The sequence below is a fragment of the Hemitrygon akajei genome, chromosome 19 (assembly GCF_048418815.1).
Source record: "Hemitrygon akajei chromosome 19, sHemAka1.3, whole genome shotgun sequence".
NCBI classification, from domain to species: domain Eukaryota; kingdom Metazoa; phylum Chordata; class Chondrichthyes; order Myliobatiformes; family Dasyatidae; genus Hemitrygon; species Hemitrygon akajei.
Genome location: NC_133142.1, coordinates 55,665,621 through 55,693,324, shown reverse-complemented (window position 1 = coordinate 55,693,324; position 27,704 = coordinate 55,665,621). Strand labels below are relative to the sequence as shown.

At 42.6% G+C, this 27,704-nt stretch overlaps 1 protein-coding gene and 1 long non-coding RNA gene across 2 annotated transcripts in view; one reads left to right on the top strand and one right to left on the bottom strand.

Annotated features, from left to right (window-relative positions):
- Positions 1-1,866: 1,866 nt before the first annotated feature.
- Positions 1,867-5,186, bottom strand: rbm15b (RNA binding motif protein 15B). Its single transcript, XM_073072548.1, has one exon. It carries the CDS (start codon positions 4,872-4,874, stop codon positions 2,310-2,312), a length of 2,565 nt encoding a protein of 854 aa, XP_072928649.1. The 5' UTR covers positions 4,875-5,186; the 3' UTR covers positions 1,867-2,309.
- A 66-nt stretch (positions 5,187-5,252) lies between these two features.
- LOC140742125 (uncharacterized) overlaps positions 5,253-27,704 on the top strand; it is a 52,784-nt gene continuing 30,332 nt past the window's right edge. The window contains exon 1 of the long non-coding RNA XR_012102229.1: positions 5,253-5,767. This is a non-coding gene — a long non-coding RNA (uncharacterized lncRNA). The remainder of the gene's footprint in view (positions 5,768-27,704) is intronic.

Here is a 27,704-nt window from a genome sequence, read left to right as displayed (position 1 = left end):
GATTAGCCAGGGCATCAAAGGGTATGGGGAGAAGGCAGGGGAATGGGGATAACTGGAAGAATTGGATCAGCCCATGATTGAATGGCGGAGCAGACTCGATGGGCCGAATGGCTTGCTTCTGCTCCTATATCTTATGGCCTTATTTAAGGTTATGGGGAGAAGGCAGGAGAATGGGGGTTGAGAGGGATAATAAATTGGGGCGGGAGAGTGGGGGGGGGGTGAGGGTAGTGGTGATGAGATTGCACAGGGGAGGCTGGAGGGATCGCGGGGTGGAGGGCCGTGGGGGCCCAAGGGGGAGAGATGAGGCACAGTGGAGGAAAAAGTCAGGCACAGGAGGTCACACTGGCATAATAAAATCATAAAAGATTATGGGGTCACCAGGCTTAACTAGAGATTAGGTGTGTAGAACAGATGAGAAAGATACATTCCCCAAGGGGATAAAAGCAGGTAGTAAAGGAAAGAAACAAAGACACAGGTTAATGAAGGATAGGGAGAAATAAGCAAAAGTGGAAGACAGCAGAAATACGGGAAGTGGGACATGGTGTAAGGACAGGGGTTGTTTGGTTATGTGAAAAATGAATGTACAGTCACTAAAGGTAAAGGAAGGAATATAAAGTGGCATGACGAGAAAACAGATGAGGGGGTATTTCTTTAGCCAGATTGGTGAATCCGTGGAATTTGCTGCCACAGGAGGCAATGGAGGCCAAGTCATTTGGTTTATTTAAGGCAGAGATTGATAGGTTCTCATTACCCTGATTAATAAGAGTGAGGGGTTACTGCGAGAAGGCAGGAGACTGAGGCTGAGAGGGAAATGGATCAGCCATGATGAAACGGCGGAGCAGATTTGACGGATTTAAGATTTAAGATTTATGGTCTTAATGATGTTGTGAGGGGCCAGAAACAAGGAACATACAAGAAAGGGGTGCTGAAAGGAGAGGCAAGTTGAGGAGCAATACAGAAATCAAATATTTGTAATATGAAGAGATAACGATAGGAACAAGAAAGACAGAAGCAAATACAGTAGCTGTAACAGAGAAAGAAAAAAATAATGGAGTGGCAGATGTCTGAATGGAGAAACGACATGGAATTAAAATAAAGGAGACAGGCAGTGATGAAGAAGCTACATAGCAGCAGTTTTCTATGTGCTGGTAACAATACAAGACAGACATCAATTTGGGATGGGATATCCTACAGATGAAAATTCAGGTGGAGGAAAAAAAATTTGCAACAGCAGGCAGAGGTAGTGGGGCATGAAAGGTACATGGGGGGGTGAGTGAACGGGGCCAAGTGAAGGGAGAGGGGTAAATGAAGGGTGAAAGTGGCTGAGATAATAAAAAAAGATGCATAACAGTGAAGAGAGACAGAGGCAGGTATACAGAGGAGAAAGATACAACCCAAAAGAGGAAGAATAAATATAGAAAAGTTGAATGGTGTTGAAAGGGTGGGCAGAGTGATTCATATATGGTATATCAGCGAGGAATGTGTTTCAAAGGAAGCAGATAGGAAGCTCAGTGGTGTGGAACAGAAGGATACTTGCACATAGAGCTAAAGTTAGAAGCAAAGTACACCTGTGGAGGGGATGGAGAAAGGCCAACAGGAGCAGAAGCCTTATCTGGGAAGAAAATGGTTAATAAAAGGAAGAATTGTTGAGAAACAAGTGAATTATAATCAACAAAAATGGACTTAAAGACAAAGTCAAAAAAGTGGAAGATTATTGAAAAACTTGAGAGATTCCAAGGGTTAACGAAATCATCAGGTACAATTCTAGGAGAAACCAATACAGGTTACATTCTTTAAAAACAGGAAGCATTTGGGAGCCCTGAATTCATCATGCTTACATTCAAATTCCTTACTGAAACTTCATGGTAAAAATCAAATCCACATTTTGTTTAATACTTTCTAGTGCCTTTCAACTTGTATAACAAAAATACAAAGTGATCTTCAAATTATTGTGGAACAATATTCATAAGTATCTCACTTTGCACTTTCAACTATTAGAAAGTATAAAAAAGTCAGGAACAGAACAGAATTAAAAATACAACATTAGATGCAGCTTTACTGACAATTCAGAACTTTCTTCATACAGCCAAATTTAAAAAACCAAACAAATGAAAGTCGAACTTCAGCACTGGCCTAAAATTCCACTTGGAAGAAATAAAAGGACTATTATGGTAAAAACAGACTAGAGAATTAGACATCTAAAAGTTCTGGTACAGACAGACATTTGTTTGGTTTAGCAATTATTGTCCTAAAGACACTTTACAGTCCTTACAAGAGGAGCTACACTTTATTCAATGTGAAAGAGTCTCTCAGACTGAGTCCCGTAGTATTACCACAATCAAATGTTCTTCTTCCACTTTCCCCAAAGTCCTCATAGCTGTCTGTAGGAACTGCTGGGAGAAAACACAGGGAGGGAAGGCGTACAGCATGCCTGTATTGTCCTTGTCTTTCACCCCACCAATGGGCAAACTGATCACTCCAGCCGCCTGCTTCTGCTTCAAGTACGACACCAGATTCCGCAAGAGCCGCTGCTGGAGGCCTGGTTCAACCGCCACGGCACCATTACCACCCTCTGCCCCCTGAGGGGCTTGCACAGCAAGCAGCACAGCATAACCATCAGGGCTGCCCTGCTTAATGCGACGGGTCACTTCGTCCAACTTGGGCTGGTCAAGGCGGAGGCGCTGCGCAATCTTCAGCTGGGATACCTTGGCACCTGTTGCAGAGTCCTTTAGGAGGGCAAGGGTGATGGCAGCGTCACCCTCCAGTGTGAACATATTTGTAGGAAAGCAACTGTTTTTGAGTACAAGGACACCATTCCAGGCCAACGACAGCGCCTGAGCAAACTCCAACAAATTGGCTGGCTTCTTGGGCTCAACTTTTGGAGCCTCAACATTGGCTTTAGTCTCAGGATCAACCTCAATAGTTCTGTGATTGTGCTCACTGTCTTTCTTTTTGAGCTGCACTGGCTCATGGACATCAAGGGGCATTTTTTCCTCGAGGGGCAGACGTCGGTCATCTTGGGCAGTAGCAATGGTCTGCTCCTTGTCAGACACCCCATCTGTCGTCCTAGTGTCTCTGTTTCTCTTGTCCGGACTTGGTTCCAAGGAGCTCTGGGGCTTGGCTCTCATCCGCTCCTCGTAAGGCGAGTGGGCAGGGCGGGCGCGATCATTGGAGAGACTCCGGCGCTTCCGGCGCTCCTCCCACGGCTTGACAGCTGCGGCACCACGGTCATTCTCCCGCTCACTCGCCCAGCGATCTCTGCTGCGACTGCGGACGGAGGCATTGTAACCGTCGGCATTGTTGCGACGGTCCAGGGACTTGGCTGGGCTGTTCCAGTCGCCATCAGAAAAGTTCCTGTCCCGCTCGTGATACAGGGGCAGGGGTGGAGTCCGGTCACGAGCACGAGCCTCCCTCTCCAGGCTGCGATGGCGGCTGTACCCATCAGGCAGGGGCTCGTAATGCATGGACAGTGGCGCCTGAGGGTAAGGCTGCTGGTAGCGTGTGTCCTCCACCTTGGCAAAATCGACCCGCAATCGACGATCGGGTCCCCCCAGGGGAAAGCCCCGCATTTGGGCACAGGCAGCCTGGGAAGCATCCAAACTCTCGTACTGTATGTAAGCAAAACTGTCACCTTTAACGTAGTCAATTGTGCGAATGCTGCCAAAGCGGTCAAACTCCCTGGCGAGGGCAGCCAGCGAAGTCAGAGGTCCCAAACCACCAACCCACAAACGAGTCGTTGGGTTGGCTTTGCCATATCCAATTTTAACATGGTTCCTGCCGATCACACGGCCTGACATGGCCACTTTGGCACGGTGTGCCATATCCAAATTCTGAAATTTTAAGAATCCATAGGCGCCTCCTTGCCCCCTGGCTGGACGCTTAATAACTACTTCTTCAATAATGCCATATTTCTCAAAAGCACGCCTCAAGTCAATTTCTGAGATGTTGTGGTCCAAATTGCCAATGAACAAATTCCTGGTGGCTCGCTTGTCATCCTCAGGCATCAAATCATCTTCCTGCACTGGGTAACTGTAGGCACGCCCACGCTCGTCATACAATCCATAATAATCTAATGACCGCTCACGCTCCCTTGGCAGCGGTACCACCTCTATGGAATAATTGGCATGTCTCGACCTCTGCTCTCTGAGGGCACACGCTCCGGGTGACAAAGAGCGCTGTCGATACTGGTACCCAGCATGTATGGGCACATAGTTCACCTCCGGTGGAGTGCAGCTCCTCCTCTTGGGGTACACGGGCTCGATTTTAAGAGGACGGTCATAAAGCACCAGCCGCCCCTTAGCATGCCTTGCCTCCTTCGCGTTCTCATGCTGGCGAAAGTGCACATATGCCAGTCGGTCCCCCTCGGGAGTCTGAGTGGCGTTGACACTCACTTCCCCAAACTTCTTGAATTCGTGGAAGAGGCCATCCTCCACTGCCTCGTCTGTCAGTTGTGACCCAAGATTGCTGACTACCAAGGTCTTATACTCCAGGCCAGTGGGCCGACTGCCGTCACCTTTACTTTTCTGAGCTGAACTGGTCCTGGCAGACGGCGGCCTGGCTGGCTCATGATGATGGTGGTGATGGTGATGGTCCCCCCTGTCCTCCCTACGGCTATTACTATTGGATTTCTCTCCCGCTCCTCCTCCCCCTCCCGCTGGCCTGTCTCGGCTTCTACTTCTACTCTGGCCGGGGTGTTTGGCGCTGAGCGAGGCCTTGTGGTAATTACCGCCTCCCCGGCCCCCATCGCACTCCTCCCGCCCGCCCCGACTCTCCCGTTCTCGTTCCCGCTCCCGGAGTCGCTTGGCCGATCTGCTACCGAGCCCGCTGGCTGGGGCCGAGCCGGGGCTCGCGTCGCGCTCGCTCTGTCTCTTCATGGTCCGCCCACCCTCAGCCCGCGCCCGCGCTAGGCCGCCAGCCTCCCCTCCCCGTCCTCCCACCAACCAGGCTCACACCCCCACCCCCGCCGCCGCCGCCAAGCGGCCAATCACCCAACCGGGATCCCCCCTGATCAAAGACGAACCGCCGCGGCCCAGCCCGGCACAAAGGCACTGGCGCAACTGTTGCTCACAGCCTGAGGTTCCCAGCCGCCATGTTGTCGGAGGAATCCCCCTATCCACCGAAAGAATGCGCGCCGCTGCCCCTTCCCCCAACTCCTCTCTCAGCTCAGGTCACCGCTTCCTGCGTACCTCGCGCGTCCCGGGCAACGTGACCACGCTGCACGCACGCACGCAGGTTTGGGTGACGTCATACCCCCGCCTGTCAGCGCCAGCGCGGCCGTAGAGATGAAAATGGATCGGCGTTCGCAGGTCACATCGACGTGAGCTGTTTGTAGAAAGTCAGTATGGATTTCTTCCATGAAATGCTTGCCCAACTTGAGGGGACTGCGGTAGAAATGGAGTATATGGATTTCTGAAGGCCGTTTGATGAAGTGACGCTTCTATGATCGAGCTCTAAGAGAGGGATTGAAAGGGGCTATAGTAGCTTGGGAAGGACAATTATCAAGTCACTGCGATTAAGAGATGTAATCAAACAAAACAAAAGGCGAAAATTTCCCGTGATCTGAAATACTCAGATCTGGAAATGCTCAGGGTGCATCATACAAGAGTTGACGCCTCCAGTTACAGATGAAAGGCTAGCTTTTATTTGTCACATATACATCAATACAAAGTTAAAGGTTCTTTTTTTTTTGTCTGGAGGAAATGGATAAGTGACCTGGAATTGGATGCAACAATAAGTTGCAGATGGCACAAAACTTGAAAGTGAAGAGGTAAGTTATAGACTTCAAATGTATTTGTGGCACCTTTATACAAGAAAAGTAGGAAGGATGCATCAAATAATTACAGGCCTCTGAGTCTAATATAAGTGACAGGAAAGTTTATAGGGGAAAACAATTCTGAGAGACTGGATTAATCTGTATTTGTCAGTACCCCAACCATCCAGGCCCTGCTCTTTTTCTCTCATCTATCTATCATTTCTTGAACCTTCCTGAAGAACCCTAATTTTATTTCGATTATATTTCCTTCAACTTGCCCAAATGTCTTTTTTTTATTTTGTTGCGTGGTTAGGTATAATCTACATTAAGTTTCTGTAATTATGTTTGAAGTGTACTGTGCTACTGCTGCAAAAACTAATTTTCATGACATTTGTCAGGAGAGGACAGCAGACAGAATAAAGGAAGGGGTAGAAAGGTGAAGTGGGGAAAGAGGGAAGTTAAAGGAGCCACAGGATAAGGGGAAACAGAGGGGAGGGGTTACTGGAAGTTAGAGAAATCGATGTTAATGGGTGCTTACCCGGCATATGTGACAAATAAACTCCTTGTGTTTCCAGCCAGGTACAGGTATCAATTTTAACCAACATTTCGATGACAAACTCTGCCATCTTTATCAGGAATGCCTGGCGTCGTCCCTGATGAAGGGCAGAGATTGTCATCAAAAGGTCAGTTAAAATCAATACTTGTACCCTGCTGGAATCCCGAGAAGAGCTTATTTGACTTTGATGTGATGAGGTTGAAGATGATCAAGATGCAATCTGAAATGTTGTTTCTCCAGTCTGCGTCCTAGACTCAATGTGGCAGTAGAGGAGGCGGTTGGCAGACATGTTGGTGTGAAAATGGGAAGTGGAACTGAAATGGCTGGCCACTGGGAGGTCCTGACTGTTTTGATGTACAGAACAAAGGTACTTGACAAAGCAGTTACCCCAGTCTGAGTCATGTCTCACTGATGTAGAGGAGGCTGCAGCAGGAGCACCAGATGAAATAAATTACGCTGATGGTTCATCTGTGATTTGCTGCCGTACATGTAAGGACTGTTTAAGGCCCTGAGGGAGGAAGTATAGGGGATGCTGTAAAGGTTTAGTGCTAAAGCTTGACTAGGGCCTAGTTGTTGCTAAAGGAGAGATGAAGAGTAAATTTGCTGTAAATGTTGAAATAATCATGAAATTTATTTGGGATGAAAATTTAAGTTACATGAAGAGATTGAAGAAACTAGTAGGTCTGTTAAAACAGAAACACGCAGGAAATTTAGAGATACAACAGGGAAACAGGGTCTGTGGCCTGCCAAGTCCACGGCAGATGTCAATCATTCATTTATGTTAACTCTACATTAATCTCTTTACTTTCCCCACATTCTTGTCAACTCCCCCCAGATTCTACCACTCACCTGGGTAATCTGCAGTGATATACTGTGTACAGCTAACCAATCAACTAGCATGTCTTTGGGATGGAGAAGGAAACTGGAACACCTGTAGAACAGTCACAGGGAGGATGTGCACGCTCCACATAGACAGCACTTCAGATCAGGATTTAAACCAGGTCTCTGTCTGTCCATTATCAAAAGAGTGGATTAAAAAAAAGGAAGGAAAGAGAATAGGTAATCACAAGATAGCTTCAAAATAATGGGCAGGAATACTGAAGTGGAAATTGTTATCTTAAAGCAATCCCTGAAAGATTGGTGAAACAATTACAAAAATAATTCCAGGAAAACATTTGGATCAGTTTATGAAAAGAGAGCATTTTTGGGCATAGAGATAGAGCAGGGAGATCAGACTTGATGCATACATCTTCGAAGACTAGTGTGTATTTCTATAGAAGATCAGAAAATCAGAGGAAATAAATATAAAGAATATTTACACAGTTGTACAGTAGTAGATCCTGGTGTGGTGTGTGTGGAACTTGCGTGTGCTCACTAATGTGAGTTTTACCCAGATTTTCTAGTTTCGTGCTACATTCCCAAGCACTGGTTAATAGAATAATCACCACTGTAAATTACCCTTTAGCATAGCTTATGGGTTGAGTTAAGAAATTCCATGGGTAAGAGGACCCTGATGGCAGTTATATACAAGCCTCCCCACAGTCGCTGGGATGGGGACCACAGATTACAACAGGAAATAGAAAAGGGATGTCAAAAGGGCAATGTTTTGAAAGTCTTGGGAGATTTTAACATACAGGTCGATTGGGAAAATCAGGTTGGTAACGGATCTCAAGAGAGAGTTTGTTGAATGCCTGCAAGATGGCTTTTTAGAGCAGTTAGTCGTTGAGCCTACTAGGGATCAGCTATACTGGACTGGATGTTATGTAATGAAACAAAGGTGATTAGGTAAAAGAGCCCTTAGGAGCTTGTGATCACAATATGATTGAGTTCAACTTGAAATTTGATGGGGAGAAAGTAAAGTCTGATGTAGCAATATTTCATTGGAGTAAAGGAAACTAAGAGGTAGGAGAGAGGAGTTGGCCAAAGTAATTTGGAAGGAGTTGCTGGCAGGGATGAAGCAGAGCAGCATTGGCGTGATTTTCTGGGAAAAATGAGGAAGGTGCAGGACAAATGTGTTCCAAAAACAAATAAATACTCAAATGGCAAAATAAGACAACTGTGACTGACAAGGGAAGTCAAAGCTAATGTCAAAACAACAAAGAGGGCACAGAACAAAGCAAAAAATGGGTATTTTACATGTGTCTTCACTGTGGAAGACGCTAGCAGTGTGCCAGATGTGTGTGAACAAAGAGAAGTGAATGCTGTTACTATTACAAGGGAGAAGGTGCTTAAAAAGCTGAATGACATAAGGGTACAAAAGTCACCAGACCAGCTGAACTGCACCTTATGGTTCTGAAAGAGGTAGGGTAGAGATTGGGGAGATATTAGTAATGATCTTTAGAAAATCATTGGACTCTGGACTGGGAAATTGCAAATGTCACTCCACTCTTTAAGAAAGGAGGAAGGCAGCAGAAAGGGAATTATAGACCAGTTAGCCTGACCTCAGTGGTTGGGGAGATTTTGGAGTCAATTGTTAAGGATGAAGTTATGGAGTATTTGGTAACACAGGACAAGATAGGACAAAGTCAGCATGATTTCCTTAAGGCAAAATCTTACCTGATGATCTTGTTGTAATTCTTTGAGGAGATTACAAGTAGGATAGATAAAAGGGATGCAGTGGATGTTGTATGTTTGAACTTTCAGAAGCCTTTGACAAGGTGCCATACTTGAGGCTACTTACCACGTTAAGAGGCCATGGTATTACGTGAAAGTTACTGGCATTGGCTGATTGGTAGGAGGCAGCGAATGGGAATAAAAGGATCCTTTTCTGGTTGGCTGCCAGTGACTAGTGGTGTTCCACAGGAGACAGTGTTGGGACCATTTCTTTTATGCTGTATACTAGTGATTTAGATGTTGGAATAGATGGCTTTGTTGCCAATTTTGCAGATGATACAAAGATTGCTGGAGGAGCAGGTAGTGTTGAGGAAACAGATAGGCTGCAGAATGATCATATTAGGGGAATGGACAAAGTGGCAAATGAAATATGAGGTTGGAAAATGCATGGTCATGCACTTTGGTTGTAGAAATAAATGTGCGGAATATTTTCTAAATGGGGAGAAAATCCAAAAATCTGAGATGCAAAGGGACCTGGGAGTCCTTGTGCAGAACACCCTAAAGGTTAACTTGCTGGTTGAGTCAGTGGTGAGGAAAGCAAATGCAATGTTAGCATGCTGGCATTGGAGAGAGTCCGGAGACAGTTCACAAGGATATTTCCGGGAATGAAAGGCAGATCATACAATAGACAATAGGTGCAGAAGTAGACCATTCGGCCCTTCGAGCCTGCACCGCCATTCTGAGATCATGGCTGATCATCTACTATCAATACCCGGTTCCTGCCTTGTCCCCATATCCCTTGATTCCCCTATCCATAAGATACCTATCTAGCTACTTCTTGAAAGCATCCAGAGAATTGGCCTCCACTGCCTTCTGAGGCAGTGCATTCCAGACCCCCACAACTCTCTGGGAGAAGAAGTTTTTCCTTAACTCTGTCCTAAATGACCTACCCCTTATTCTCAAACCATGCCCTCTGGTACTGGACTCTCTCAGCATCTGGAACATATTTCCTGTCTCTATCTTGTCCAATCCCTTAATAATCTTATATGTTGCAATCAGATCCCCTCTCAATCTCCTTAATTCCAGCGTGTACAAGCCCAGTCTCTCTAACCTCTCTGCGTAAGACAGTCCGGACATCCCAGGAATTAACCTCGTGAATCTACGCTGCACTTCCTCTACAGCCAGGATGTCCTTCCTTAACCCTGGAGACCAAAACTGTACACAATACTCCAGGTGTGGTCTCACCAGGGCCCTGTACAAATGCAAGAGGATTTCCTTGCTCTTGTACTCAATTCCCTTTGTAATAAAGGCCAACATTCCATTAGCCTTCTTCACTGCCTGCTGCACTTGCTCATTCACCTTCAGTGACTGATGAACAAGAACTCCTAGATCTCTTTGTATTTCTCCCTTACCTAACTCTACACCGTTCAGATAATAATCTGCCTTCCTGTTCTTACTCCCAAAGTGGATAACCTCACACTTATTCACATTAAATGTCATCTGCCAAGTATCTGCCCACTCACTCTGCCTATCCAAGTCACCCTGAATTCTCCTAACATCCTCATCACATGTCACACTGCCACCCAGCTTAGTATCATCAGCAAACTTGCTGATGTTATTCTCAATGCCTTCATCTAAATCATTGACATAAGTCGTAAACAGCTGCGGTCCCAATACCGAGCCCTGTGGCACCCCACTTAGTCACCACCTACCATTCCGAGAAACACCCATTCACCGTTACCCTTTGCTTTCTATCAGCCAACCAGTTTTCTATCCATGTCAATATCTTCCCCCAATGCCATGAGCTCTGATTTTACCCACCAATCTCCTATGTGGGACCTTATCAAATGCCTTCTGAAAATCGAGGTACACTACATCCACTGGATCTCCCTTGTCTAACTTCCTGGTTACATCCTTGAAAAACTCCAATAGATTAGTCAAGCATGATTTGCCCTTGGTAAATCCATGCTGCCTCGGCCCAATCCTATCACTGCTATCTAGATATGCCACTATTTCATCTTTAATAATGGACTCTAGCATCTTCCCCACTACTGATGTTAGGCTGACAGGACGATAGTTCTTTGTTTTCTCCCTCCCTCCTTTCTTAAAAGGTGGGATAACATTAGCCATTCTCCAATCCTCAGGAACTGATCCTGAATCTAAGGAACATTGGAAAATGATTACCAATGCATCCACAATTTCCAGGGCCACCTCCTTTAGTACCCTAGGATGCAGACCATCTGGACCTGGGGATTTGTCAGCCTTCAGTCCCATCAGTCTACTCATCACCGTTTCTTTCCTAATGTCAATCTGTTTCATTTCCTCTGTTACCCTATGTCCTTGGCCCATCCATACATCTGGGAGATTGCTTGTGTCTTCCCTAGTGAAGACAGATCTAAAGTACTTATTAAATTCTTCTGCCATTTCTCTGTTTTCCATAACAATTTCACCCAATTCATTCTTCAAGGGCCCAACATTGTTCTTAACTATCTTCTTTCTCTTCACATACCTAAAAAAGCTTTTGCTATCCTCCTTTATATTCCTGGCTAGCTTGCATTCGTACCTCATTTTTTCTCCCCGTATTGCCTTTTTAGTTAAGTTCTGTTGTTCCTTAAAAATTTCCCAATCATCTGTCCTCCCACTCACCTTAGCTCTGTCATATTTCTTTTTTTTTAATGCTATGCAATCTCTGACTTCCTTTGTCAACCACTGTGGCCCCTTTCCCCCCCTTTGAATCCTTCCTTCTCCGGGGGATGAACTGATTTTGCACCTTGTGCATTATTCCCAAAAATACCTGTTTCACTGTCTTTTCTGCTAGGATATCCGTCCAGTTAACTTTGGCCAGCTCCTCCCTCATGGCTCCATAGTTTCCCCTGTTCAACTGCAACACCGACACCTCCGATCTGCCCTTATCCTTCTCAAATTGCAGATAAAAACATCATCTTATGATCACTACCTCCTAATGGCTCCTTTACTTCAAGATCGCTTATCAATTCCTGTTCATTACACAACACTAAACCCAGAATAGCCTTGTCCCTGGTCGGCTCTCGTACAAGCTGTTCCAAGAATGCATCCCGTAGGCACTCTACAAACTCCCTATCCTGGGGTCCAGCACCAACGTGATTCTCCCAGTTCACCTGCATGTTGAAATCCCCCATAACTACTGCGACATTACCTTTGCCACATGCCAATGTTAACTCCCTATTCAACTTGCACCCAATATCCATGCTACTGTTTGGGGGGCCTGTAGACAACACCCATTAGGGTCTTTTTGCCCTTACTGTTCCTCAGTTCTATCCACACAGACTCTACTTCTCCTGATCCTATGTCCCCCCTTGCAAAGGACTGAATCTCATTCCTCACCAACAGGGCCACCCCACCCCCTCTGCCCACATTTCTGTCCCTACGATAGCATGTATACCCTTGTACATTCATTTCCCAGGTCTGATCTCCCTGCAGCCATGTCTCCGTTATCCCAACAACATCATAGTTACCCATTCGCACTGAGCTTCAAGCTCATCCGCCTTATTTCTGACACTATGTGCATTCAGATATAGAATTTTTAGCCCATTTCTCCTCTCTCTGTTTAAATCGCTGCCTATTGTGCTTAACCCAGATCCCCGAACTCCCTTCGGGCTATATGCCCCTTGAATTTTGTTGTCCTTTCTAAATTTACTTATTCTTTCAGCACATTTAACTCCATGTTCCGTCAGACCATCCCTCTGTACATGTGTCCTCCTTATCACTTGTTCCACCTCACCTTTCTCTACTACACACTTAATATTCTGGAACCGTATAGTCCCCACCTGTCCTTTATTCTTCCTCTCGCTATCCTCTCTCACATTCTGGATATGATGGCTCTGGGTCTGTACTCACTGGAATTTAGAAGGATAAGGGGGGGGATCTCATTGAAACCTTTCGAATGTTGAAAGGCCTACACAGAGTAGATGTGGAAAGGATGTTTCCCGTGGTGGGGGAGTCTAAGACAAGAAGGTACAGCCTCAGGATAGAGGTGTATCCATTTAAAACAGAGATGTGGAGAAATTTCTTCAGCCAGTAGGTAGTGAATTTGTGGAATTTTTTTTACCACAGACAGCTGTGGAGGCCAGGTTGTTGGGTGTATTTAAGGCAGAGATTGATAGGTTCTTGATTGGACTTGGCATCAAAGGTTATGGGGAGGCTGGGGAACAGGTTGGGGGGGGTAAGGATCAGCCATGATTGAATGGTGTTCAGGCTCGATGGGCCAAATGGCCTAATTCTGCTCCTATGCCTTATGGTTTTACGCTGCATGCAAGTTTTTCATCATTTCTGTTTATATGACAATAAACTCAATTTGGACTGGGATGATGGGATTACTCTTCTGGATGCTGGCATGGACTTACTGGGCCAAAGAGCTTCCTTCTGTGGCGTAAAAGTAAGTGATAAGATTTTCTGCCAAACTCATAGAGTCATACTGCATGGAAACAAACTCTTTGGTCCACTGAGTCTATGCTGACCACCAATCAGTACGTGTTGTTAATAAGAATTTGTGCCCACCGAATTGGGGCAGCTTAATGCGGTTAGCAGCAGTCACAAGTGGAGTACTGTAATGAATTACCTATTTGGAGATACAGCGCAAATAGGCTCATTCAATAGACAATAGGTGCAGAAGTAGACCATTTGGCCCTTCGAGCCTGCACTGCCATTTTGAGATCATGGCTGATCAACTACTATCAATACCCGGTTCCTGCCTTGTCCCCATATCCCTTGATTCCCCTATCCATAAGATACCTATCTAGCTCCTTCTTGAAAGCATCCAGAGAATTGGCCTCCACTACCTTCCGAGGCAGTGCATTCCAGACCCCCACAACTCTCTGGGAGAAGAAGTTTTTCCTTAACTCTGTCCTAAATGACCTACCCCTTATTCTCAAACCATACCCTCTGGTACTGGACTCTCCCAGCATCTGGAACATATTTCCTGCTTCTATCTTGTCCAATCCCTTAATAATCTTATATGTTTCAATCAGATCCCCTCTCAATCTCCTTAATTCCAGCGTGTACAAGCCCAGTTTCTCGAACCTCTCTGCGTAAGACAGTCCGGACATCCCAGGAATTAACCTCGTGAATCTACGCTGCACTTCCTCTACAGCCAGGATGTCCTTCCTTAACCCTGGAGACCAAAATTCGGCTCTATAAACCATGCCGCACAGCAACCCACCAATTTAACCCTAGTCTAATCACGCGACAATTTACAATGACCAATTAAGCTACTAACTTGTATATCTTTGGACTGTGGGAGGAAACCGGAGCACCTGAAGGGAACCCAAGCATTCCACAGAGAGGACATATAAACTCCTTACAGTTGACATCAGAACTGTGACATCCCAAGCTGTAATAGCATCATGCTAACCATTACATTACTGTGATGTAACAAACCCAGAGTGAAAAACAGCCAATAAAGAGAAGCACAAGGGTAATAGAAATTGTTACAAATGCTTCATTTGTAGTTTTCTACTAACTTGAACCATCCTTGCGTTACTACCATCTCAATTTAGAGTAACATCTGGCTGTTAAGTCAAATGCAAATCAGTCGTGATGGATTTCTCCACCCTTACAGGTCGCTGTCACTCCTGCTGTTCTTGTGATCATTCCAGATAATGGCGTTGGTGCACACACGCCATCTCTCACAGTGACTTGCTCACTGTAGCATTGTAAAGGCCATTGATGCTCTCTTCAGCATTCGCTTTAGCAGTGAACCTGAGACATAAGCACGTGGGCAGACCTTCCACCGTTGTGAGCTTCCCGGAGGTACAGGCAGTGATAGATTGCATACACATACTACTTAATTTTCCCCACCTGAAGGTGACAAAGGCTAACTCTCCCTGTAATCAATATCATGTGTCCCAAGAGTTCACACGATACATTCATCCTTCAGCTACCAATCTCCTCTGTAGAGATTCAAGGTGGATTTTGAGTGATAGGAGCTATCCCCTTTTTTTATTTCTCCTCTGGCTCCTGTCTGTGCTGCAGCCAGTGTAGTCACAATGAAAGCCACTGCATTACACACATCCTCAAAATAAGGTTTGTCATCTGCAGTATTGTTCTCCAGGACTCATCAGGTTGTGTTACGTACTGTGGCCTATAAGCCTCCAGGAAATAGAGGAGAAGGAGGACTAGAACAAGGAGGAGGACCAGCAGGATGATTAGCATTTGGCATAACAGGTAGCATTGGATGAAGATTGTGAAGATAGCCTAAATGGTGGTCCCTCTCTGGATCTAAACTAATGGCTTTTGAATTGTTCATAATTTGCAGCATGGTAGCTTAGTGGTTAGTGTAATGCTATTACAGTGCCAGAGACCTGGATTCAGTTCCTGCTGCTGTGTGTGAAGAGTTTGTACATTCTCTCTGTTTGCTTGGGTTTTCTCCAGGTGCTCTGGATTCCTCTCATTCCTAAAATCACAAAAATCTTGATGTTTTAATAAAATTGAATTAAATCTCCATCTATAAATCGATTCCTCCTTATCCATCATTATCATTGTCATTATCAAGGGGGAATGATCTGACAGTATTCTTGCTTTATATTCCACACTTTTCACTCTAACTTGAATATTTTTTGATAATAAAAAAAATCAATCCTTGAGTAAATTTTATGTCTGTTTGAATGAAATGAATAATCTCTTTCTCTTGGATTAATTTTCCTCCATATATCAATCAAGTTTAAATCTTTCATTAATGATAAAGTTAGTTTTATTACTTTTGATTTTGTAGCAATTTTAGTTGACCTATCCAAAACTGGATCTAAACAAAAATTAAAATCTCTACCTATTAATATTTTATCATGTGCATCAGCCAAGTTCAAAAAAACTTCTTGTATGAATTTTGCATCATTTTCATTTGGTGCATAAATGTTCATAAAAGTCCATAATTCTGAAAAAAATTTGACAATGTATAATCACATATCTCCCCCCAGAATCAATTATTACATTTTGTATTTTAATTGGTAAAGATTTATTAACCAAAATTGCAACTCCTCTTGATTTTGAATTAAATGTGTTTCTTGTAAAAAAGCTATATCTCCTTTCATTTTTTAAATATATGTTAAAACTCTTTTTCTTTTCACGGTCCATTAATTCCATTAACATTAAAACTTTAAAAATTAAGTAAATTAATCATTCATAATACCTTGGGAACTCTTTAAAATTCCCCATGTTGCTATGAGTTTCTCCCCAACCATCCAGGCAAAAAAGAAGAAAAATAGAAGAAAGATAACTAATATATAAGAAAAAAAACAAAGTACCCCCCCCCACTAATGTTGCGAATAAAAAGAACACAACATTACCCCCCCCCCCATTTTACGGGTCATGGCAATCGCCATGATTGTACACGTGAAACTCGCAGCCATCGATCAGGAGCTCCTCCAGCTCCCCCACAAAAAAAAAGAAAATATATTAGTGAAGAAAAAAAGAAGAAAATAATTAATGTCTCTACTCCCAATTAATACTCCTCAACTATTTTTTTTTATAAATGTCTGTCAAGTCCAACCTTGTTTCAGTCTTCATCATTAGTCCATTTCATTTCTATAATTCTTTACTTCTCTTCGTGGACATCAGGTAATTCTTGTACAAATTTCTCTGCTTTCCGGTAGTCAACGAAAAATCTTCTTCCTTCGTTATCCAGGAAAATTATCAATTTTGCTGGATAGCTCAATAAAAATTTATAGCCCTTTTCCCATAAAGATTTTTTCACTGGATTAAATTCCTTCCGCCTCTTCAGAAGATCGTAACTTATGTCTGGATAAAAAAAAACTCTTTTCCCTTCTATTATCAATGGCCCATTTCTCTTTTTAGCACCTTGAGTAGCTGCCTTCAAGATCATTTCTTTATCTTGGTACCTTAAGCATTTTATCAAAATTGATCTTGGATTTTGATCTTGTTGAGGTCTTGGTCTTAAAGCTCTGTGTGCTCTTTCAATTTCAATTACTTGGCTTCCTTCTTTCATTTCCAAAATTTTCAGAATCCATTCTTGGAAGAATTTTATTGGATTTTCTCCCTCTGTACCTTCCATAAGACCAACAATTTTGATATTATTTTGTCTACTAGAGTTTTCAAGCGCATCTATTTTTTCCAACATCCGTTTTTTTTCTATTGTCCAAGCAAGATTATTGTCTTCTATCTTATCTATTCTTTCAGTGTTTTCTTCCACTTTTACTTCCATCTCTTTAACTTTATTATCCATCTTCTTTTGTTTTTCCACCACATTATCGAGTGTATTCTGCATCCTTCTTATAGCTTTTAATTCATTCATAATATAAATCAGGATATCTTTTATGTCTCCTTTAATCTCTTCCTTCTTTTCCTCTTCTTCTTCCTCTGAATTTCCCAAAGAGTCGGATTCCACTTCCGATTCACTTCCAGTTTCACTTCTAGCCGTAGTTGGGATTTGTAGTTTTGTTAATATCTGTTCATGCATACTTTCGCGCATGCGTTCTTGCCGTTTCTTCTTAGAGACCGCCGACATTGCTGCAACTTCCTGTCCCGCATCATCAGAAGTGCCATGCACTTCGCCGGGAGGAGATCCAACTTGAGTCCGAGGCTTCGCCGAGACGGTTAGGCCTTTTTCCCCGCCAATTTGCGCAGTCTTTGAAGTAGTAGCTTTCTTCTGTTTCGGTTTAGGAGCCATATCAAAAGATAATCCTGAGTTACTTATAAATAGTTTCTAGTAGATATTTGTTAACTCTTCTTCATTTAAACCCTATTTCATTACTTTTTACGAGGGAGCTGGATTCCCAACGTCTCGATCCTACGTCATCACATGATGCCCCCCCCCCCCCCCCCCCGATTCCTCTCATTCCAAGTACATACAGGTTGGTAGCGGTCACATGGGTGTAATGGTCGGTATGGGGTCATTGGGTCAGAGGGGTCTGTTATTGTGCTCTATCTCTAAGTAGCAATAAAAATACATTTTTGTCCAACACGTCATTCCATTTCCCACACGTTCATATTTATCACTCTAGAACCAAGAGAATCCAACATCACCATGGCATATTTATTAACATTTTGCAAAGGAGTGGAACTCTTCCCTTCAACCTCAATGAATCCCACATGCAGAAGCTGCTGAGAGATTTCATTCCTGTCTGTAGAAAGTGCTCAGGACAATAGACAAGGTGGATATGACCTGTAAGGGTAGGAAACAACCGGATCTTAATGTACAAGTCCATGAATCTTTGGAGGTGGCAGCACAGGTAGATAATGTAGTGAAGAAGCTTTGTGTTATACTTGCCTTCATTAGCTGGAGCATAGAAGAGCCGGGAGGTACGGGTATAACTGTATAATCCATTGACTAGACTGCAGTTGGAGTGCTGTGTGCAATTCTGTTTGTCACATGATTGCACTGGAGAAGATACAGATGAGATCCATCAAGCTGCTGCCTGAGTTGGAGCATTTCAGCTATACAGAGAGACAAGGTAGATTTGATTTGTTTTCCTTGGAGTGAAGGAAGCTGAGGGGAAACTTGATACAGCAGGGAACCATAGCAACCGGTAGGGATCACTTATATTAATCCCATCTTCCACAGTTTACCTTGTAGAGGTATGCCTTGGTGATTCAAATGCACCTCTAGACTTTTCTTAAAAACTGTCAGTGACTCTACTTGCAGCATTCACCTACGGAATGTATTCCAGATACCATTCTTGGTGAAAAAGATACCCTCATATTTCTTCTCTATTTTTATCAATTACCCTAAATCTTTGTCCCCTATTTTTATCTACCTATGATATGGGGAATAGTTTACTGCTGTCTATCCTATCTACATACCTCATAATTTAGATCCCTCAATTATGTCTCCTCTTCATCACTTCAGTTCTAGATTCCCCAGGCTCTCCTCATAACTGAAAGACCTCATCCAACCTAGCACTATCACACCTTTCCTATAGTGTGGTGACCAAAACTGTACACAGTGCTCAAGTTGAGGCTGGTGAAGTTGGAGCATAACCTCCTTTCTTTAGTATTTGATATCCTGACTAATGAGGCCTGCATCTCATTTGCTTTCTTAACCACGTTTTTTATCTGTGCTGTCACCTTCAAGGGTGATAAAGTATGTAAAAGGATTAACACTTCGTTAAACAATAGCAGCCTGTTTATCTGAAAGAAATCGCTGATGATCAACAGATGTGCTAATTTTGTTATTCAATGCTGAGCAATATTTCTTATTGAAGGTAGCTAGCTAGGGTTTCAGGATGCTTACCTCCCTGTGCACTCATGTGTAGAGATAGGACAGCTTCAGTCTGTTTTGTGTATTAGGCCAATATGCCTATTCTGTAATTTGTCTCTCAGTACTGTCAAGCAACAGATAAGTCTGACTCCAGCTTGGTATGTGTGGGGGGGAGGGGCGGGGTTGGTATCTGAACGAATATATCCACTTGTAACGGGAATTGTGAGTTAGTTGGTGAATTGAGCAGAAACAGTCACAGACAAACTGTTCCTGTATGAGCAACGAACTGAGTAAGCCCCAGGAGCTTTGAATAAAGAGTTTGTACTTATACAGTCTCTGAGTGACTTTATCCAGATTCGACTTCCACAAGGGTTTTTGGGCTTGTACACCAAGGTCCTTCAGTTCCTCGATACTCCTTTGGAGCTATCATTTGTGTGTCTGTCCTAGCTTTACTGGTACTTTAAAAATGCATCATTTTATGTTTATCTGGATTTAGGCCTTTGATGAGGTGATGCGCATGAGACTGATAAACAAAATAAGATCCCGTGGTATTATAGAAAAGATACTAGCATAGTTAGAAGATTGGCTAACTGTCAGGAGGTAAAGAATGGGAATAAAGGGGGCCTTTTCTGGTTGGGTGCTGGTGACTAGTGGTGTTCCATAGGGATCGGTGTTGGGACTGTTTCTGTCCATGTTATATGTCCCTGATTTGGAATTGATGACTTTGTGGCCAGATTTGCAGATGATAAGAAGATAGGTGGAGGGGCAGGTAGTGTTGAGGAAACAGGTAGGCTGTAGAACAACTTAGACAGATTAGGAGAATGGGCAAGAAAATAGTAAATAAAATATAATGTTGGTAAATGCATGGTCATGCACTTCGGTAATAGAAATAAATATACGGACTATTTTATAAACAGAGAGAAAATCCAAAAATCTGAGATGCAAAGGGACTTGGGAGTTCTTGTGCAGAACACCCTAAAGGTTAACTTGCTGGTTGAGTCAGTGGTGAGGAAAGCAAATGCAATGGTAGCATGCTGGCATTGGAGAGAGTCCAGAGGAGGTTCACAAGGATGTTTTTGGGAATGAAAGGGTTATCATACGAGGAATGTTTGATGGCTCCTGGTCTGTACTCACTGGAATTTAGAAGAATGCAAGGGGGGGGACAGTTCTTATTGAAATCTATCAAATATTGTAAGGTCTGGATAGAATGTGGGAGTGAGGAGTCTAAGACACAGATTCTTGATGCCCTTTCGTGCTTCAGTCTTCAGCTTGCCCACCTCTGTCCTCATCTTCTTGTATTGTGGTGTTTAAATTTACTCTCCATTTTCCTTTGCCATTGTTTCTTGTAGATTTCCTGTATGTTTGGTCAATTGAAAGTTTTATTTATTCAACAGAAATTCCTTTTATAAAATTTTAATAAAAGTTTTTGGCATGCTACAGGAGTTTTCTGTGATCTTTTTTTGGTCAAGATTTTAGAGATTCCTATGAGAACAAATGCAGTAGGAGGTGAGTTGTAGAAGCAGCACTGTGCAGGTCTGTCTATCGGTAGCAGTGGTGGAAGGGTCTTTGAGCCTGAGCTCACTGCCAGCAGACATTGGTGAGAGCAGGCTCATTTGATTCCTCATCGATGCCACTGTGTGGAACAACCTCCAACAACTCCTTAAAGAAGTGGAACCAACACCATACCCTGTGGAACACTACTAATCATCGACAGCCAAACAGAAAAGGCCCCCTTTGTTCACATTCTTTGTCTCCTGCCAGTCAGCCGATTTTCTATCCATGCTAATATCTTTCCAGTATGCTAATATCTTTCTTGTTTAGCAGCATCATATGTGGCACTTCATTAAAGTCCTTCTGAAGGGATTAGACTCATTATTCTGCTCCCCATTCTGTATATACAAGAATAGACTATTTCATTACACTTGGAAAAGACAAAGACAAAATAAACACCTGTGTAATTGGGGCAATAGATGTAAGTGACCATGCACCTATATATTTATCTGTTGATTTTGACCTACAACCAAAGAATACTATTTGGAAACTAAATTCAAGTCTACTCAATGATTCGTACTTTAAGGAACAAATTAAAAAGAAATTGGTCTCTACTTAGAATTTAATAATAATGGAGAAGTTTCACCTCCCATTTTATGGGATACTCTGAAGGCGGTCTTAAGAGGGAAAATTATAGCGATATCTTCATATAAGAAAAAATAAGGAATAAAACATTAGAGGAATTACAAAATAGGCTGAAGGAACTAGAGAAAAAACAAATTGAATTTGGCACGGGATACATTAGGGGAAATTAAAAGAATTAAGAATGAAATAAATAGTTTGGCTACGCAAGAAATCAGGAAAAACTTAATGTTTCTGAAACTGACATTATGAAAGTGGATCGAAATCTATGAAAATACTGGCGTGGAAACTGAAAAAAAAATAGCAGAAAATACAATTCATAGAATTAGGGACCCAAGAACAAAAATGATAAAAAAATAAGCTAAGTGAAATTCAACAAGCTTTTGAAGTGTTTTACAAAACTCTATATTCCAAAGTTCCAGGGGGAAGTATAACCCAAATTGACACCTTCTTGAATTCTCTAGAGTTACCCACTTTAAGTGAAGAACAAAATAGAACGATGACTGCTGACATAACTGAAGTTGAATTAAAAGCTGCAATTAGTAGGCTTAAATTAAGCAAGTCACCAGGATCAGATGGGTATATGGCAGAGTGGTACAAAGAATTTAAAAATGAGTTAATTTCTGTTTCACTCCCCACACTGAACTGGGCTCTAAAAAAGGCACAAATGCCACCCAGTTGGAAGGAAGCGATAATCTCAGCTATACCGAAAGAAGGCAAGGATAAAATGGAATGCGGGTCATTTAGACCAATATCCGTTCTTAATGTAGATTATAGATTATTTACCTCCATCATGGCCAAACGATTAGAGGAGTTTCTACCCATATTGATACGTAATGATCAGACAGGTTTTATACGACAACGCCAGACACAAGACAATATATGAAGGACACCACATTATGGATCATATACAAAAAAATAAAATCGAAGCAATAGTGATAAGCGTGGACACTGAAAAACCATTTGATTCGGTTAATTGGAATTTTCTGTACAGGCTTTTACATAAATTTGGTTTCCAAGACACAATTATTAAAACTATACAGACACTATATGACAATCCTACTGCTAGGATTAAAATCAATGGATATTTATCAAATAGTCTTACCCTAGAATGGGGCACGAGACAGGGTTGTGCATGGTCACCGCTACTCTTCGCGTTAAATCTGGAACCTTTAGCTCAATACATCAGACAAAATGAAGATATCAGGGGAATTACTATTAAAGGGACAGAGCATAAATTGGCTTGTTATGCGGATGACATTTTGATCTATCTAGGGCAACCATCATACTCTACCTAAATTGATGCAATCCTTTGAACAATATGGTCAATTATCAGGATACAAGATCAACAAAGATAAAACCCAATACTTTCATATTACTATAGCCCACCAAGAGAAATTGAAAGTCGATACCCCTGGGCATGGCACACAGAGTCTTTCAAATATTTGGGCATCATTATGCCAAAAGATTTGGCAAAATTATCAGAATGTAATTATCAGCCTTTATATAAAAAAATTAAGGAAGATGTGGCAAGATGGAACCTGATTCCTTTTTTCAATCTCCGTTCAAGGATTGAGTATTAAAATGAATATACTGCCCAGACTGTTATATCTCTTTCAGACCCTACCAATTGAGATTAATCAAAATCAATTCAATGAATGGAACAAGATGCTATCAAGGTATATTTGGCGGGGTAAAAGGCCTAGAGTTCATCTCAAAACTTTGCAATTAGCAAAGGAAAAGGGGGGATGGGGCCTGCCTTCTCCTAGAGATTATTATTTTGCAGCACAGTTGAGAGCTGTGATATGTTGGTGCAACCCATCATATGACGCTCAATGGAAAAACATTGAGGAGCGGGTACTTCCCATCCCCATACAAGCAATTTTGGCTGATAACAACCTGCAAAGGTACGTAAATACTATTGATAACCCATGGGTGAAATTGACTCTTAAAATATGGAAAACTACTATAAAAGAATATAATCTCGAGGGAGACATTGCAATTCTTAAATGGTATGCATATGACTCTGATTTTACACCAAATAAATTGGATGCTAGATTTAAGGACTGGACATAATGAAAGAAGGAACACTGTTCAGTTTTGAAATGCTTAAAGAGAAACACTTATTAGAAGAACAAGATTTTTATCGGTATTTATAGATGCGACAATATGTTAATAAGATGCTTAAAAATGTAACCAAGGCAAGTACATGCTTGATAGAGCTCTTTAGAAAAGCATATAATTCAGATAATGGTAGTAGAATCATTTCAAGCATGTATAAGGGGTTGTCAAATCTTAAAACACATTCGACTTCATACATTAAAACAAAATGGGAGAAGCAAGGAGGGATAATTATATCTGAGGAAGAATGGACAACAATATAGAGGTATCAATGGAAGTGTACCAGTTCACAGAAATGGAGGGAGTCTGGATGGAAAAACTTGATAAGATATTTTATTACACCCTCTCAGAAATCCCATTATGATAGTAACCTCCCTGTTTGCTGGAGAAATTGTGGAAATCAAAATGCAAATCATTATCCTATTTTTTGGGACTTCCCGGTTATCAAAAACTATTGAAGGGGGATACACAATGCCCTACAAGACAGATTTAAATGTGAAATACCCTTAGAGAGTAAGACCATATATTTTGGATATATACCTCAAGAATGATTGAAAAGAGATAAATATTTAATGAATATACTGTTGGTGGCTGGTAAAAAGACTCAATAGGAAATGGTTATCACAGGAGGGCCCAGCTTTAAATACATGGATGGAAATTACAATGGACATTTACAAAATGGAGAAGATAACAGCATCTGTCAATCATAAGCTGGAACAATTTGATTCATACTGGGAAAAATGGTTTAACTACATAATGCCTCATAGGCCTGATTTTATTCTCACAAATCAATGAATCTGTTGTAAAAAAGATCACTCCCTTTTGTTCTTTCCTTTTGCTTGTTTTTTCTTTCCACTCTTTTCTATAAGTGTATACCTCAGATAAATACTTTGTGGAGATTTGATTATATGATATATGATTATATGATATATATGTACAATGTCTGAAATATATCTTATATTTCCATATAAGATAACAAACATTTCCGTTTGTTAGATGATGAACTTCAATAAAAAAACAAATTACAAAAAAGTCCGTCTGAAAGACTATTCTGGATTTAGTGTTATGTAATGAACAGGATTTGATAAGCGATCTCGCAGTAAAGGAGCCATTAGGAGGTAGTGATCACAATATGATAAGCTTTTATCTGCAATTTGAGAAGGATAAGGGCAGCTCGGAGGTGTCAGTGTTGCAGATGAACAGGGGAACCTATGGAGCCATGAGGGAGGAGCTGGCCAAAGTTGACTGGACGGATAGCCTAGCAGAAAAGACTATCTTTTCTGGGAAAGGTATTCTTGGGAATAATGCACAAGGTGCAAAATCAGTTCATCCCCCAGAGAAGGAAGGATTCAAAGGGGTGAAAGGGGCCTCAGTTGTTGACAAAGGAAGTCAGAGACTGCATAGCATTAAAAAAAAGGAAATATGACAGAGCTAAGGTGAGTGGGAGGACAGATGATTGGGAAGTTTTTAAGGAACAACAGAACTTAACTAAAAAGACAATACGGGGAGAAAAAATGAGGTACGAACGCAAGCTAGCCAGGAATATAAAGGAAGATAGCAAAAGCTTTTTTAGGTGTGTGAAGAGAAAGAAGATAGTTAAGAACAATGTTGGGCCCTTGAAGAATGAATTGGGTGAAATTGTTCTGGGAAACAGAGAAATGGCAGAAGAATTTAATGAGTACTTTAGATCTGTTTTCACTAAGGAAGACACAAGCAATGTCTCAGATGTATGGATGGGCCAAGGACATAGGGTAACAGAGGAAATGAAACAGGTTGACATTCGGAAGGAAACGGTGATGAGAAGACTGATGGGACTGAAAGCTGACAAATCCCCAGGTCCAGATGGTCTGCACCCTAGGGTACTAAAGGAGGTGGCCCTGGAAATTGCGGATGCATTGGTAATCATTTTCCAATGTTCCTTAGATTCAGGATCAGTTCCTGAGGATTGGAGAATGGCTAATGTTATCCCACTTTTTAAGAAAGGAGGGAGGGAGAAAACAGAACTATCGACCTGTCAGCCTGACATCGGTGGTGGGAAAGATGCTAGAGTCCATTATTAAGGATGAAATAGTGGCATATTTAGATAGCAGTGATAGGATTGGGCCGAGCCAGCATGGATTTACCAAGGGTAAATCATGCTTGACTAATCTGTTGGAGTTTTTCGAGGATGTAACCAGGAAGTTAGAAGGGGGAGATCCAGTGGATGTAGTGTACCTCGATTTTCAGAAGGCATTTGATAAGGTCCCACATAGAAGATTGGTGGGTAAAATCAAAGCTCAGGGCATCGGGGGGAAGGCATTGACATGGATAGAAAACTGGTTGGCAGATAGAAAGCAAAGGGTAGCGGTGAATGGGTGTTTCTCGGAATGGCAGGTGGTGACTAGTGGGGTGCCACAGGGCTCGGTATTGGGACCACAGCTGTTTACCATTTACGTTAACGATTTGGATGAAGGCATAGAAAATAACATCAGCAAATTTGCTGATGATACTAAGCTGGGTGGCAGTGTGACATGTGATGAGGATGTTAGGAGAATTCAGGGTGACTTGGATAGGCTGGGTGAGTGGGCAGATACTTGGCAGATGGCGTTTAATGTGAATAAGTGTGAGGTTATCCACTTTGGGAGTAAGAACAGGAAGGCAGATTATTATCTGAACGGTATAGAGTTGGGTAAGGGAGTAATACAAAGAGATCTCGGAGTCCTTGTTCATCAGTTACTGAAGGTGAATGAGCAAGTGCAGCAGGCAGTGAAGAAGGCTAATGGAATGTTGGCCTTTATTACAAAGGGAATTGAGTACAAGAGCAAGGAAATCTTCTTGCATTTGTACAGAGCCCTGGTGAGACCACACCTGGAGTATTGTGTACAGTTTTGGTCTCCAGGGTTAAGGAAGGACATCCTGGCTGTAGAGGAAGTGCAGCGTAGATTCACGAGGTTAGTTCCTGGGATGTCTGGACTGTCTTACGCAGAGAGGTTAGAGAGACTGGGCTTGTACACGCTGGAATTAAGGAGATTGAGAGGGGATCTGATTGAAACATATAAGATTATTAAGGGATTGGACAAGATAGAGGCAGGAAATATGTTCCAGATGCTGGGAGAATCCAGTACCAGAGGGTATGGTTTGAGAATAAGGGGTAGGTCATTTAGGACAGAGTTAAGGAAAAACTTCTTCTCCCAGAGAGTTGTGGGGGTCTGGAATGCACTGCCTCGGAAGGTAGTGGAGGCCAATTCTCTGGATGCTTTCAAGAAGGAGCTAGATAGGTATCTTATGGATAGGGGAATCAAGGGATATGGGGACAAGGCAGGAACCGGGTATTGATAGGAATTGATCAGCCATGATCTCAAAATGGCGGTGCAGGCTCGAAGGGCCGAATGGTCTACTTCTGCACCTATTGTCTATTGTCTATTGTCTAAAATCTAAGTAAGCAACATCTGCTGATTTTTCTGTGCCTATCCTGCCTGTTAATTTCCTTAAAGAATTCCAAGAGATTTGTCAGTGAAGATTCCCCTAAGGAAACCATCCTGACTTTGGCATATTTTACCATATGCTTTCAAGTACTCGGAAACTCCAGTGTTTTCCCAACCACTGAAGTCAGACAAACTGGCCTATAATTTCCTGGGTTTTTTTTTGCCTCCCTATGTTCTTTCTGGTTGAGACCCTTCATTTGAGCATGAAGAGTTGAGGGGAGATGGTGTAAAGGGTGAAGGGAAGGGGTGGTAAGTGAAAAGTTCCAACTACTGCACCCTCTTTCAGGTGTTCAGGGTGGCTCTCTTCATGGTCAAAATCTGCTCTTCTCTACTTGGCTGATGCAGAACTCCCACTAGAGTTGGTCTCTCACTCACCACCCAACTTCCCAGAGCCCATTTTCACTGTATTCATGAGGCTCGACACTTGCTTCTGAATCAGCATCCATCGTAACCCTTTTGATTCCCCTCAAAGCCTCTTACTAAAGGCTTACTGAGGACAGACTTTCATTATAAGTCCAGGACAACCCAGAACAAACCAAACTGTGATGGATTGCTGGTATATCCAACTGTTGATGTTGGGAATAACTCCACCGGCTCCCCATGAAAAGTTGGGGTGGGGGTAAATACTGGATCCCCTCTGCTCTTTTTTGGAATTGACTCCGCCCCCCCCCAACCCTGTGTTTGCTCTCAGTGGCGTCCAGCATTTTGATCATGGACTTGAGGACGAACACCTTCCTTCCTCCTTGTAAACAGAGAACAGCTTCACAGAGCAGCATGGTGGCAGGCTATCAGTTAGTGGTGACTGTCAGGTACATTGATCTACTATACCCCAACACACCATACCCACTGCATTGGTGATGCAGTTCTCTGCAGTTGTACGTCTTCTGAATAAACCACACTCCCAACACCCACTCGCTTACACTGCTCCTGGAAGAA